General features: G+C 42.3%; 1 protein-coding gene across 13 annotated transcripts in view; it reads left to right on the top strand.

The window, feature by feature from the left end:
- The first annotated feature begins 5,341 nt into the window (after positions 1-5,341).
- Positions 5,342-15,063, top strand: part of DOCK8 (dedicator of cytokinesis 8) — a 252,223-nt gene continuing 242,501 nt past the window's right edge. For 7 of the 13 annotated variants that reach the window (XR_008536987.2, XR_001720634.4, XR_010148790.1 and 4 more), the window contains exon 1: positions 5,342-5,763. Coding sequence is in view for 3 of the 13 variants with exons in the window: in XM_016960514.4 (XP_016816003.3) it covers positions 5,711-5,763 (53 nt within the window). In the remaining 10 variants the exon portion in view is untranslated. Of the gene's footprint in view, positions 5,764-5,820; positions 6,151-15,063 lie in introns of those variants that run through there. The other 6 variants (XM_063788019.1, XM_016960520.4, XR_010148794.1 and 3 more) reach the window with 4 other exon arrangements.

The following is a 15,063-nucleotide window of genomic DNA, read 5'->3' as shown; positions in this document are numbered from 1 at the left end:
CACTTGCCCAGACTGTTATATGGCAAAATGTCCCTGGGCCTGAGCCTCTTCTTTCCTTCTTTACGTGTGTCTCATTCCTGGACTATGAGTTCTGGGAAGTCAGGGAACAAGTATTTTTTGTTTTGCCCCTACTGTCACCTAGCCCAGTGCATAACATATGGTAACCACTTGGTAAAGGTCTGGAGGAACGAACAGAAGACACGCAGATGATAGAGTGAACTTATTCACTCATTAATGAATTAATCCAAAATTCTTTTAGTTATAAAATGCTATGGTACAAATATTCCTACTGAATATGCAATAGCATTGTACATTCGAATATATTCTAAATGCTATATTTAAAACACTAATATGTATATTAAAGTTATATATAAAATATAAAAAATCTGTATGTGTATATATCTAAAACACAATAACAATTTTTTTTTTTTTTGACACGGAGTTTCGCTCTTATTGCCCAGGCTGGACTGCAATGGGGCGATCTCGGCTCACCGCAACCTCTGCCTCCCAGGTTCAAGCGATTCTCCTGCCTCAGCCTCCCTAGTAGCTGGGATTACAGGCATACGCCACCACGCCCGGTTAATTTTGTATTTTTAGTAGAGACGGAGTTTCTCCATGTTGGTCAGGCTCGTCTCGAACTCCCGACCTCAGGTGATCTGCCGGCCTCGGCCTCCCAAAGTGCTGGGATTACAGACATGAGTCACCGCGCCTGGCCTCAATGATAAATTTTAAAGGAAAGTTTGCTAATCTTTGTTCTTTTCATATTGAAAGATTTTTTATGACAAAACAAGGAATGACGTGAAGAAAATTAGGAGCTACAAATTCTAATGTCTAAAGTATGGCTGGTTTTAAATACCTGCACTCAAATCTTTCTGTATGTTTCACCAATTGTAAGACAACAATAAAGATATCTACTTGCTAGTAATAATGCATGTGCTGGTTTGATTTTTCAAACCAAGAAACAAATATAAAACAGAGTTGAAAGCTATTCATAAAAAGGCACAACTAAAATAAGAGAATAAAAATGTAAAAACTGTCATTGTCTCCTGAAAGACAAGTGAAACTTGGCCATTCCCATTCAAGTTCACTTATTCATTCATTTATTCAATAAATACTTTTTGAGCACCTACTATATGCCAGGGCTCTAGACACTAGAGATAGAGCACAAATTAACCAAACAAAAACCTCTGCATTGATGGAACTTTTATTCTAGAAGCATAAGAGATAATAAACAAATAAATAAAATATATAGTATGTCAGATGGTCATAACAGCTATGGAGAAAAACAAAGTTGGAAAAGGAGTTAGAAAGTGTCAGGACAAGGGAAGGGGGCACTGTCATGTTAACTAGACGTTCTTGGAAGGCGACATTTGAACTAAATCTGGGGAGGTCCTGCGTGGTTTTGGGGAAGAAGGAAGGGACATGCAAATGGTCACACTTTTTTTTTCTCTCTAGTCCTGTCCTCAGGATCTTGCATTCCACGGTGCTGTGTTTATTGGTAATGACCCACACTTTTAATTAATTAAATGATACTGTCGGACTGAAAGAGATACTCCATCCAATAGAGATGGAACATGGCAACCTGACTCAAACCTTGAAGGATGGGGAGAGACTGGATGTGGTGCAAGGGGAGGACAGCAGGAAGGATAACACAAGCAGGAAGAGGCCCTGGGCAGAGAGGAGTACTGCCTGCTTTAGGGACAAGCTGGAGATCTTCCCTGCTCCAACAGAAAGGTAAAGAAAAAAGCTGGTTTTGTGAAGTGGGCATACAAGCTAGCTAGAAAAGGTCACGCTTGGTCATAGAGGCTACAGGAAGTCACCAAAGCTAAATGAGCAGAGAAGAAATATGGTGAAACAGGTATTTTAGTAAACTTCATCTAGTGATAGAATCAGATGAGACAGGAGAAAGAAGAGGCTACAGGCAGTGAAGCCAGTGAAAATCTTATTTTTGTTATCTAGATATTAATTTATAAGGGCTGGACCGGAATGAAAGCCACTGTGAGAACAGCGATATTTACAAAGGAGTGATATTTATAAGAAATAAATGGCAGACCTTGGTAGGTGATTAGATCTGAAGGACACAGGAGGAAAAACGTTAGAGCTGACGTATTTCTAAAGTTCGGAGAGAGGCAAGCAGATGGAGTCGTTCCAAGATACAGGCCTCTGTGATCCAAAGACGGTGTGACTTACTCAGGATTACACAATTAGCAAAAAGCTGAAGCCAGAACCCAGATTTCCTGCTTTTCCCTCCACTGGATGACTCCAAAGTTTTAAACCTGGAAAATGAGGAAGCAGTGTGCCACCACCGACCCCCCAAAAAATGTGTGATTATGGAGAGATAGCTAGCTTCCAGTTAAGTAGGGTAGATGGAGAATTTTAGTTTTATATTGGAGTTTGAAGATATTAGAGTACAGAAATCTGGGAAATAGGCAAAACTTTAGGATAGGAAATGGCTCTGCCCTTACTAGTTTGTAATCTTGGTCAAGTCACTTAACTTCTCTAAGCCTCAGTTTCTCCAGTTGCAAAGAGGTATGTGTGGGGGGGTTAATGTTATTATTTAATGGTTGCTATGAATTAATTTTTATAAAGGACTTGGAGCAGTACCCGGTACAAGATAAGTGTTATTTAGTTGTTTGTTCAATAAAATAGGTAAGATGCAATGTAGAGAAAGAGGTTGGCTTTCTGGGGAGGTAAGAAGAAGATGTGGGGAAAACTAGAGCATTTAGGATAATTGATGTATGGTCTGAGATAGAAGTCAAGGGAAGAGTTGTATAAAGGTGAAAAACAAAATTGAATGACACAAAGATACAGAGAAAGAGGAAGGCCAAGAGAGACCATCAGATGCGGAAAGAAGGAGGCCTCCCAGAGTTCTCTCTGGACAGAGGGCTGATGGAAAACGAAAGAGGCAGTGAGAATAAGGAAGAAAGGCACTTGGATGGCTATTTGCCAGCAATATGTGAATGTATCTAACAGCAGATCAAACTTGAAAATAGGCATTTGACTAAATTAATGGATAACACATTCATGGTGAATTGTTAAAAGAGTGTTAAGGAAATCTGGAGACAATTCTTTTTTTTTTTTTTTTTTTTTGAGAGGGAGTCTCGCTGTGTCTCCCAGGCTGGAGTGCAGTGGCGCCATCTCGGCTCACTGCAAGCTCCGCTTCCTGGGTTCACGCCATTCTCCTGCCTCAGCCTCCCGAGTAGCTGGGACTACAGGCGCCCACCACCACGCCCGGCTAATTTTTTGTATTTTTAGTAGAGACGGGGTTTCACCGTGTTAGCCAGGATGGTCTCGATCTCCTGACCTCGTGATTCGCCCGCCTCGGCCTCCCAAAGTGCTGGGATTACAGGCGTGAGCCACCGCGCCCGGCCATCTGGAGACAATTCTAACCATCAAGAAATTGACAGCACAGAGGATAATAATGCTGGCCTAACCTTCATGGTTAGGTACCAAATACTAAATCTATTGCAGTATGATCTGAGGCAAGATGGAAGATCTTATGATTCCCAAATTCACCCAAAAAGTTTCCTTGATTGCAAATGCTGAAAATTTGAGATGCTTTCATTACATTTTATTTATGTTTGTGTGAAACCAGTATATTTTTGTTCTATATGAAAATGTATGTCATAAACATTCAGAAACTCAGAGGAGTTCATCTGAAAGGCTGACATGGTACACCGTGGACCGAAGCCTCTGGGGCAAAATGTTTTCTATGTATCATTCGTTGAGTCTCAGTTTGAAGAAGTACTTACACATTTGTTCTCTTTGTATTTTGCTATCCAAATGTTTGCTCATAAATTCCAATGTAGTAAATAAGGACAGTTTTGAAAGTCAGAAACTCTAAATTTCAAAAAAGCTTTATTTTTCTTTGGGTTTGTTTTCGTATGTAGTCTATTGTAGTCTATGCAGTGAACTTTGTCTTATATGCTTAAAAGGGCACTGATATTTGGTGGGCATTGGGGGGCGGGGAGTTACCTAACCAGTACTGAAAAGTTACTAAACTACCTGACACAGCTGAAACCAGAAAGGAAGGCTGTATCAGGAAGAGACTGAATATAGTCCTTAGGTGGATTTTAGTATTAGGTTACAAATTAGGTTGTATTGGACTGGCACTGTCCAATAGGAATATAATGAGGCTCACAAATGTGAGCCACATACCTAATTTTACATTTTAAAAAATGCAAACCACATTTTTAAAAGGGGAAAACAAACAGGTGAAATTAATTTTAATAATATATTTTTTATATCCAAAGTATCATTTAACGTGCAATCAACATGAAAATCATTAACAAGACATTTCACATTATTTTTTCTGCACTGTCTTTAAATTCCAGTTTATATTTTACACATCCAGCAGTTGGCAATTCAGACTAACCATAATGCCAAGTGGTCAACAGCCACATGTGGCTAGTGGCTATCATATTAAATAGTGCAGGTTTGAACCAAAAATACTTTGCTTTGGTTGTTTTTTTTTTTATTATTTTTTTTAGACGGAGACTTGCTCTGTCGCCAGGCTGGAGTGCAGTGGCAGATCTCGGTTCGCTGCAACCTCCACCTTCCGGGTTCAAGTGATTCCCCTGCCTCTCAGCCTCCCAAGTAGCTGGGACTAAGGCGTGCGCCACCACGCCCAGCTAATTTTTTGTATTTTAGTAGAGACGGGGTTTCACCAGGTTGGCCAGGATGGTCTCGATCTCCTGACCTCGTGATGCGCCCGCCTCGGCCTCCCAAAGTGCTGGGATTACAGGCGTGAGCCACCGCGCCCGGCCTGCTTTGGTATTTTTTAAGAGCAAGTTGGTAAATGGAGGCATTAGACGGAGAGTGCTCGAGTATATATAGCACAGGTTAGAGCAGCATGCCGGCAACTTGAAAAGAACACGGGCTTTTCCACTCCAGTCAACACTGGGACTTTTCTGTTTTTATCTTGAGTTTGAGGCTGGGCTTCTTAGCAGACCTCAGTCTGAAACTGAAATAAACCTGGACGCAGTGTACCCTTGAATCGCAGGAATGCCGCATTCAGTGTCTGTCCAGAGAAAAGCATTCACGCCAGGCTGTAACGAAAACATTTTTTGAGAACTCATGACGTTTATTCCTTGGATGAATCCATTATATTTATTTAGTGTCTCAGGAAGGATGATGGGCATATTGCTTGAAAAGCTGATTTGAATCCTGATAGATTCCACTCACTTTTTTGTCTTTTTATTTTGGCTGCCTTCTTCGAGAATGGCGTCAACCCTTAATAACACCTAGCCTTAAGAATCCCTGGGTTGATTCCCGACCTCGCCGACTTTGTGGGGCTCCCGCGACTTGCCGGCATTCCCTGGCAGCCCCGCGGCTTCGGGCAGATGGAGTTTCCGGCCTGCGCTCAGCGGTCGCCCGTCGTCCGCCCGCGCTCCTTGAGGTCAGCGGCCCCGGGCAGAGCGCGCCGTCTGCCCCAGTATCCGGAGGCCAGTTCCGCGCCGGGCCCACGCCCTCCTCGCCCGCCGCTGCCTGCGTGCCAGGCCGGGTGGCGGAGCTCGCCGCCGCTGCTCGGAGCTTGGGCCCTCCCCCGGGGCGATTGCAGCTTAGAAGGTGGAAATGCGGAAGTTTCCAGCTCCGACTGACAGATGAGGTTCGCGCTTGGCTGGGCATGTTCCGCGGCTACTCTGCGGCACGCCAGGCCCCCGCTCTCCGCACCCCGCGACCCTAGAAGCCACCGAACCGCCGGCGGGCCATGGCCACTCTGCCGAGCGCAGAGCGCCGCGCGTTCGCGCTCAAGATCAACAGGTAAGACGCCCCCCGCGGCGCGCAGGTCGCGGCGGGACCGCCCAGCACTGCTGTGGCGCGGAGCATCGCTGCAGCGGCCGAGGCCGGACGAGTCCATCCGCGTCCGCGGCGGGGCGCGCCTGAGACCTGGGGCGCCCGGTTCCCGAGGCTGCGGCGGGGGAGCCGCTGGACGCGCGGTGGCTCCTGCGCTGGGCCCGGCTAGGTCCTCCCCAAGAATCTCGGTGCTCCTGGGTGTCCTCAGCCACCGGGGATCCCTTCCCCGAACAACCTCGCCCGCTCCGCCCTCCAGGTTCTTACAGGGGGCCGGGTCCCAGAAGGGTGACGGGCGCCAGGGTCACCGTGTTGGGCACGCCACGGAGTGTCTCATAAACGGCTCCTTCCTTTGAGGCAAGTCTGAGCGGGGTGGGGGGGGAAGTGAAGTGGCTGAAATTAGAGTTGCGTTTGAGGCAGGCTGCAAGACTTCTGTTGTCCTGAGCAAGGCTCTGTCCTCGCCTGCTTCATTATTCCAGAAAGAGTTTGGCTCCTGGTGGCATCGCTATTTTTATACCCTGGTCCAAAGGAGCCATGAAGTGGAAAAAGTGATTTTTAAAAAAATCTCCACTTAAATAAACCAAAAGAAATGGCCTGTGGCTGACATTTTGAGATTTACAGAACTCCAGCAAAAAACTAAGGACTGGGGGATCCCAACTCACCATCCAATTCCTAATCAAAGTTGCACAAACTAAATGTAAGCACATTTACTGCTCAAAGTTCTCAGTAAAGGTGCTTTAACTGCAGTTTTTCCTCCACTGAAAACTGCTGACAAGCAGTTGGGACATTTTTGTCTTGCCCTGAGAAAGCTAGACTGTCTAGTTAAAAGATAATAGGGAACTCATTCTAAAGTGTCAACTTATTCTATTGCCCACAGGGCTGTCCGATTTGTTAATCTTCACTTAGCTGAGCCTGTGAAAGGTGGATTGCACCGTAGGTTCATCTTTGTGCTGTTAGTGTGTGAAGAGGTTTGAACAAGGAATTAAAAGCCTAGAAAAACAAGGCGGTAAGGTCTTCCAGAGGGCATATCGAGCTTTATTGACGATTTTATTTCCACTTGATATGTAACTGCCAGCAAACTGTTTCTCTTACCTTGCTATTTCGTCATCTGTAAAATGAGTTTAATTATTTATGTATATTGCATATTAATGTTGGAGGCCAAAAGGTACTAGTCAAAAGGCATAAAGAGGCTGGGTGCCATGGCTCACACCTCTAATCCCAGCAATTAGGGAGGCCCAGATGGGAGGATTACTTGAGCCCAGAGTTTGAGACCAGCCTGGGCAACATAGTGGGACCCCTGTGGCTACAAAAAAGAAATTTTTAAACATTAGCCAGGTGTGGTTGCATGCACCTGTAGCCCCAGCTGTTCAAGAGGCTGAGACAAGAGCATCGCTTGAGCCCAGGAGGATCACAGCTGTGATCATGCCATTGCACTCCAGCCTGGGTGAGAGAGTGAAACCCTGTCTCAAAAAACAGACCAAAAAAAAAAAAAAAAAAAAAAAAAAGCAAAAACAAGGCATGAAGTATATCAGGGATCTCCCTATGGGAATTTTTTTCTACATTAAGGTTCATAGCTGTTGCATGCCAGGAGGGGTAATTCATTCAAGGAGTATAGGGAATCAAACTGAAGTTACTGATGGGTGTATTATTTGCTATAGCTCCTGATCCTCTGTCTTTGTGAATTTTAGATCAGGAAGTGTGACTTGGGCAGAAAGATGTTAGCAACTATGGGGTTGGGCAGGGTTGATCTGGGGTGAGTGGCCAAGACCAGGACTAATCCTACAGGCAGTCTTGCAAGCAACTGCGGGGTCGGTGTCACCTGGGGGTTAATAAAGGCCCTGGTTAGTGTCTGATCTGCTTGCAAATTGGCTCTCTGCTACAAAGTCACTGTGCAACACTGGACATGTTACTTAACTTCTCTAAGCTTTGGTTTCTTTATGTGCCAAGTAGAGATGATCATAGTACCTACTTCTTATGACTGTGGGGAGGATTAAATGAATAATAGGTACAAAGTCTGAATTGCCAAGTGCTGGATGTGTAACATACACATTGGAATTTAGAGACAGTACAGAAAAAATAATGCAAAATGTCTTGTTAATGATTTTCATGTTGATTGCATGTTGCTTGTAGTGTCTGGCTCAGAATAAATGGTGAATAATTCTTAGTTGCCATCATTAACATTACAATCAGCTTCACTGCTGTCATCATCTCCATCATCACCATCTTTGAGAGCCTAAGATAGAAAGGTAGGAAGGAAAGCTGAAGTTGGAGAGCTTCAGGCAGAGATCAGTTTGGGTTAGGTATGGAGATGCCAGTGGCTGGCTGGGAGCTTTCTTGGGGCCAATGTTTCTCCGCCTGTGCCTTCCATCTGGTGCTGAGAACACAAAACACATTCAATGGAAGAAAATATGTGATGAAATCTGATCAAGAAGAGCCCCCTCAAGTTTAATAAAGTATAAAAGGTTCTATAATCCTCAGGCAAGAAAATGGATTGGAAATTCGTATTCTTAGAGTTCTGTTTTCCTTTTTGAAGCACTCTGTGTATTGTGTGGGAGAGTTATGCTAAGGAGCTTGGCAGCAATTATTACTCAAAGGAGTAGATTAATAAGGACATACCTAGTATTCATATATCATTTAATTTCACCATTTATTGTTTACTTATTGTGTCCCAGACACTATATTATACAGTTAATGGATTTTATGATTAAATTCTCACAAAAAGCCTATCCAGCTCATGAAGTCTTGTACAGAAGAGGAAAAGGAATCTTGGAGATACAGCTGCACAAGGCCATGTAATTTTTTCAAGACCATACAACCAGCAGTGGCAGAGCTGGGATTGCAAACTGCTCCAAAGACTGTGCTCTTAATTGGGCCGATTGTTATTTTGATGCATGTATCCCAAGAATTTCCTTTAAAGCAAGAGGGGAATTAATTTTTAAAAAATCATCATTTTGGTAGCAGCATTGGCAAAGTGTTCTGTTTCTGATTAGTGTTTAATATATAAACATTAACAATGTGATGTTTTGCAATGTTGAAGGTGGAAAAGAAATGTTTTCCCTTGCGTGCCCACGTATTATTTTTTTTAAATAGGCCAAATTCCGAAAGTAAGACTGTGTTGAAATATGGCCATTAGTACATTCAGCATGTGCTCATGTTTTTCACCTTACTACTCAGAATAGTGTAAACTATCCCTTAAAAATATTTGTGGGATAAAACCAGTGTGCTTCCTGTTAATGAAGTATTCAAATCTGATATATTAAAAATATTATTTGTAAAGCGTTCAGTTCTGTCCACACCAGTCTCCAGAAGGAGTGAGCAGACTATCTCACAGTCTCAGAAGAAAGGTGAAATTAATTTTCTTGTAAGTGCTATATACTTGTCTCCATTTCCATTTTATTGTTGCTGACTTGCGTGCCAAGGAAAGACTAGATCTAAGTTAGGCGGTTCGTAATAACGCTTGCGTTTGGGATTTCAGGTGCTGCTGCATTAAATGTCATAACATGGTACTTGTGGGAACATCTAGTCTTGTTAATTGCCTTTTTTCTTACTGGAATTTAGTGCCTTTGTAGATTATAAAAATTATTACTAGTACTCTGAAAATTTATTAAACAAAATCTTAGTGTCTTTCAAATACAGAATAGATGTAAAATTTGATCAAATATTAAAGTAAAATAAGAACCTTGGATAAAGAGGATGAAAGTGTAGAATGCAGAAAAAAACATTAAACCTCTTGTGGATAGTCAGGATTGAAAGGAAGAAAAATAATGGCTTACACTTCTAGAATGCTTTCTATGTGGCAGAGACAGTTCTAAATATTTACATATCATAACTCATTCACCTCCATGAGATAGGAGCAATGACTATCTCCGTTTTACAGATGGAGAAACTGAGTGCAGAGAAGCTATAGAAATTGTCCAAAGTCACAAACAACAAATTAAGGTCACAGCTGAGATTCAAATGCAGGCAGCCTGGCTCCAGAATCTTCTCTTTTAATCATTATACCATGCTGCCATCTCAGTTTTATTTTAAAATAATAATAGGTAACATTTATTATTTAGTATGTGCTACATATTGTGCTAAGAACTTTATATACCTTCATTTCGTCCTTTCAGAAAAGGAACAAACAGAGCTGGGTGCAGTGGCTCACGCCTGTAATCTCAGCATTTTGGGAGGCCAAGGCGGGACGATCACCTGAGGTCAGGAGTTCAAGACCGGCCTGGCCAACATGGCGAAACCCCGTCTCTACTAAAAAATACAAAAATTAGCCAGGTGTAGTGGTGTGCACCTGTAATCCCAGCTACTTAGGAGGCTGAGGTGGGATAATTGCTTGAACCTGGGAGGTGGAGGCTACAGTGAGCTGAGATGTGCCACTGCATTCCAGCCTGGGCAACAGAGTGACACTCTGTTTCAAAATAAAATAAAATAAAAAATAAAAAAGGAACAAAGTATTAGGCATAATAATCATCATCAGAGAGTGATTTTATGAAAGACAAAAACAAGGTGGCAAGAAGAGAGAATAAAGTTACATAAAGATAGCATTTAAGAACAACCACAGGCTGGGCATGGTGGCTCACACCTGTAACCCTAGCACTTTGGGAGGCCTAAGCTGGTAGATGGCTTGAGCCCAGGAGTTCGAGACCAGCCTGGGCAACATAGAAAAACCCTGTCTCTACAAAAAATACAAAAATTAGCCAGCTGTGGTGGCTTGCACCTGTGGTCCCAGCTACTTGGAAGGCGGAGATGGGAGGATCACTCGAGCCCAGGAAGTTGAAGCTGCTGTGAGCAGTGATTGCGCCACTGCACTGCAGCCTGAGTGACAGAGCGAGGCTCTATTTCAAAAAAAAAGGAACAAACCCAATAATTTTGGGCATAACGACCAGAGCACAATGAGCTACAGAGAGCTTTCTGAGAAGTATTTGCTAATTTTATCTGCAAAGATAATACAAGCATAAAAATATATGTATTCAAATGTATAGATGTGTATCTGTAGTGAGAGCAGAGCTGTTCCTCAGTAGTGGGGGTGGCTGGCAGAGTGAGGTAGTGTGCTTTCAGGAATTGCTTTGTTTGTCTGATGTGTTCTAGACCAAAGACCAATAGAGGGGCTTGGGCAATCAGACTCAGAATTTTTGGTCTTTCACATTTAGAATCGGTTCCTTCCAGATTCTTGGAAAAGGTCCATTTGTGCTTTAGGCATCTAGTGCTATTCTGAAGATGCCTTACAAAATGTATGCTGAAATAACCTTCTACCAGGGTGAATTTTCTTCATTTGGAGTTCTTTGAGTTCTGACCATTTACGTATATTGATGAAGCTAATGTTTACTTCTTCATAGACCAGTGGAAAGAAAACGTAGTAACATGTAGTTACCCAGGGAAAGATGAAGAACTCAGGGGACCAAGTCTCCCATCTCAGCTCCCCATAAAGGTAGTGATAGAATGGGATGATGTTAAAAACACCTCAACTTTCCGTCCTCTTTAAGGGACCATGAGAAGGTAGGGATGTTACCATACTCAGACTTCTTGCTGAGAAAGCTAAGAAACAAAAGCATTTAGTTTTTTTCAGTGGCAGGTGCTTATTAACGTTTGGCCTATTTGATAAAGGGTTAAAGCAACAGGAATGTGCTACTGCTGTTCCCACAAGCAGTAGTCTAATTTCTTTCTTTTTTTTTTTTTTCTTTTTTTGAGACAGTCATGCTCTGTCACCCAGGCTGGAGTACAGTGGGGCCATCTCGGCTCACTGCAACCTCTGCCTCCCAGATTCAAGCGATTCTCCTGCCTCAGCCTCCTGAGTAGCTGAGATTACAGGTGCGCACCACCACGCCTGGCTAATTTTTGTATTTTTAGTAGAGATGGGGTTTCACCATGTTGTTCAGGCTGGTCTAGTCTAATTTCTTACCTAGTCAGCAGCAGAAAGGCTCTCTGGGCTCTAGGTAAACACATGAAATTTATATAGTGTGTTTAAGTGTGGTTCCTGTGCTTCTGGAGTCGGCACAGTAGTGGTACCATTTGCTGTATCGACAACAGTGGGGGTATAGATGAAAAACAGATTGACATCTCTGAAAGTATATATGAACACATGTCGATGCAGCATTTCTGGTGAAACTAAGCAAATTGATAAAGTTGGCCTAGGGTACAAGACATTATGTCATGTCCCACTGCATTATGATTAAACACAAGATTAGAAAGGAGAAATGATGGCAACAGAACCAGTTTCTCCAGCTGTCTATTCTCATGTTCATCATCACAGATAGGAAAGTGCAGCCGGTCCTCCGCATCTGTGGGTTGCACATCCCTGGATTCAGCCAACCACAGATCAAAAATATTTGGAAAAAAATGTAGATAGTTGCATCTGTACTGAACATATACAGACTTTTTTCTTGTCATTATTCCATACATAATATAGTATGATAACTATTTACATAGCATTTACATTGTGTTAAGTATTATAAATAATCTAGAGATGATTTAAAGTATACAGGAGGGCTGGCCACCGTGGCTCATGCCTGTAATCCCAGCACTTTTGGAGGCCAAGGTGAGTGGATCACTTGAAGTCAGAAGTTTGAGACCAGCCTGGCCAACATGGTGAAACCCCATCTCTACTAAAAGTACAAAAAAAAAAAAAAAAATTAGCCAGGTGTGGTGGCAGGTGCCTGTAGTCCCAGCTACTCAGGAGGTTGAGGCAGGAGAATCGCTTGAACCTGGGAGGCGGAAGTTGCAGTGAGCCGAGATCGCACCACTGCACTCCAGCCTGAGTGACAGAGTGAGACTCTGTCTCATTAAAAAAAAAAAAATCATGAACAACTCTGCATGTAAATCAATACAGAGCTACATTATAATTTACGTAGGCTGTATAACATCCTGTTGATTAGATGTAAAATGATTTATTAAATTAATTTTCTATTATTGGGCATGAAGATAGATTCCAGTCTGGGCACAGTGGTTCATGCCTGGAACCTGCCTCCCGGTGCTTTGGGAGGCAGACACAGGAGAATCAGTTGAGCCCAGGAATTCAAGACCAGCCTGAGCAACATAGTGAGACACCAGCTCTACAAAAAGCAAACAAAACATTAGGCAGACAGGGTGGTGCATGCCTGTGGTCCCAGCTACGTAGAAGGCTGAGGTGGGAGGGTCACTTGAGACCAGGAGTTTGAGGCTGCAGTGAGCTATGATTGCGCCACTACTCTCCAACCTGGGCCACAGAGTGAAACCCTGTCTCAAAAAAAAACAAAAAACCAAAAGAGATAGGTTCTAACTTTTCACAATAGTGTATAGAGTTTGATGGAGCAGTCTTATACATACTTTTTTCTGTGCTAGTGCAAACACCTCCTTACAAATTTCTAACAGTATAATTGTTTGGTCATAGGAAAGAAACATTTTTCAAGCTTTTGATTGCCAAATTGACTCCCAGAAAAGGTATACCTGTTTCTGCTCCTACCAGTGGCCCTAGGAATGCTCCTTTCCCCACATTCACACCCCCACCGAGTTTTATCATTCTTTCATTCTTTTAAATCTTTATTTGCCAGTGTTGACCTCTTCTCTTAAATGCCTGTAACCTCTTCCTGTTTAGCTTCTCTCCTAGGTCAGAGAGTGAACTCTGAAGTCATTCTTTAGGGATTAAAATAGTCTTGCATTTCTCCTTTTTTCTTTGCCTTACATGCAACCGTAAATGGTGAGAACTTCTATCTTTTTCACTTTCTGCTTCTGTTCCTTTAATAGGTGGATTAATGATAAAGGTAGATTGTTCAAACAACTTAGTTATTTCTTAATTTTGTTGTAAGCTCTAGTTGCCAGACTTTAAACTGTGCTTTTTACTTTGCTTAACAATGTAATCCAATCTACCCCCTCCTTTGGGTGCCTAAGCCATAGCCCTTTTAAATAAAATAGCAAATGGAAAATCAGAATCCCTTTCTATCGCAAAATAAGAGTCCAGATTACATAACTCATTGTATGTGTTTTCACTTGGATGAGAGAATAGAGAGTATGGACCTCTTTCATACTTTTTTTAAAAATGTTCCTTTTCCTCTAGAATCGGTTTCTGGGGCTAAAAGGAAACAGTAGTACCACTCTGCTCAGAAACCTCAAAAAACTTCGACTTCTGTCATTCTCATCAAAGGGCAAAATTCATTGTTCTTCTGTGATAGAGACCAAAAATACAAATAGCTAAACTGGAACTAAATTAAGAAAAACAGAAGTTAATACACTCCACCGCCTGGTAAGTTAGTAGGCTTGTAAGTCCTAGGCTGGTTAGTTCATTCATCTATTCACTCATGCCAGCCATGGAGGGTTATTGTAGGCTGGTTAGTTCATTCATCTATTCACTCATGCCAGCCATTGAGGGTTATTGTAGGCTGCTTAGTTCATTCATTTATTCACTCATGCCAGCCATTGAGGGTTATTGTAGGCTGCTTAGTTCATTCATCTATTCACTCATGCCAGCCATTGAGGGTTATTGTAGGCTGGTTAGTTCATTCATCTATTCACTCATGCCAGCCATTGAGGGTTATTGTAGGCTGGTTCATTCATCTATTCACTCATGCCAGCCATGGAGGGTTATTGTGCTCTAAGTGCTGTGCTAAGCCCCAGAAATACAAAGACAAGTGAGTCATGGGCCTGCCTGCAAGGAGTGAGGAGATTTACTCAAAATCGAGAGCTGGAAAAAGAAACGCACTTTCCCTGGCCTCATAGCCCTCCGTGACTTCAAAGTGTTCCTCTCTGGGGTCATGCCACTAGGGATAATAGCATTATCCAAAACATTTTTGGAAATCCTTTTAGAATTATTCTCAGGGACTGGAGTACATTTATTTTTAAAAAGAAACCTGGTGGTTTAAAATCTTTTTTTTTTTTTTAGGGAGAATCTGCTTTATTATTTGAGAAGTTTCAAAAAATATAGAAAATACAGATGATAATATGGCAAGTATCTAAAGGTCTCCACTTAACAGAATTAACATCTGTTAACATTTTGTCACTTTTGCTTTAGTTGTTTTTTTTTTTAATTAAAAAAGAGAACATTACAGATAAATGTGAAGTCCCTGTTATTCTGTTGCCCATTTCTGTTCTGCCTGCTGCTCCCTGAGAGTACTAACACAAAGGTGTACTTCTGGGGTGTGTGTGTATATGCATATCCATAAACAATATATGGTATAGCTTCTGGAGGGATCCAAAGTCATTAGCACTCAAGCAAGCCTATTAAATAAAATAATATCAGCTTGAGTTAAAGATAACATATAGCTGTGAAATAACGGAGCTGATTTTTAGGTACCTTCTCAAATAGTT

The sequence above is a fragment of the Pan troglodytes genome, chromosome 11 (assembly GCF_028858775.2).
Source record: "Pan troglodytes isolate AG18354 chromosome 11, NHGRI_mPanTro3-v2.0_pri, whole genome shotgun sequence".
Lineage (NCBI taxonomy): Eukaryota > Metazoa > Chordata > Mammalia > Primates > Hominidae > Pan > Pan troglodytes.
The sequence above is the reverse complement of the archived record's forward strand: the minus strand, read 5'-3'. Positions and strand labels throughout refer to the sequence as shown.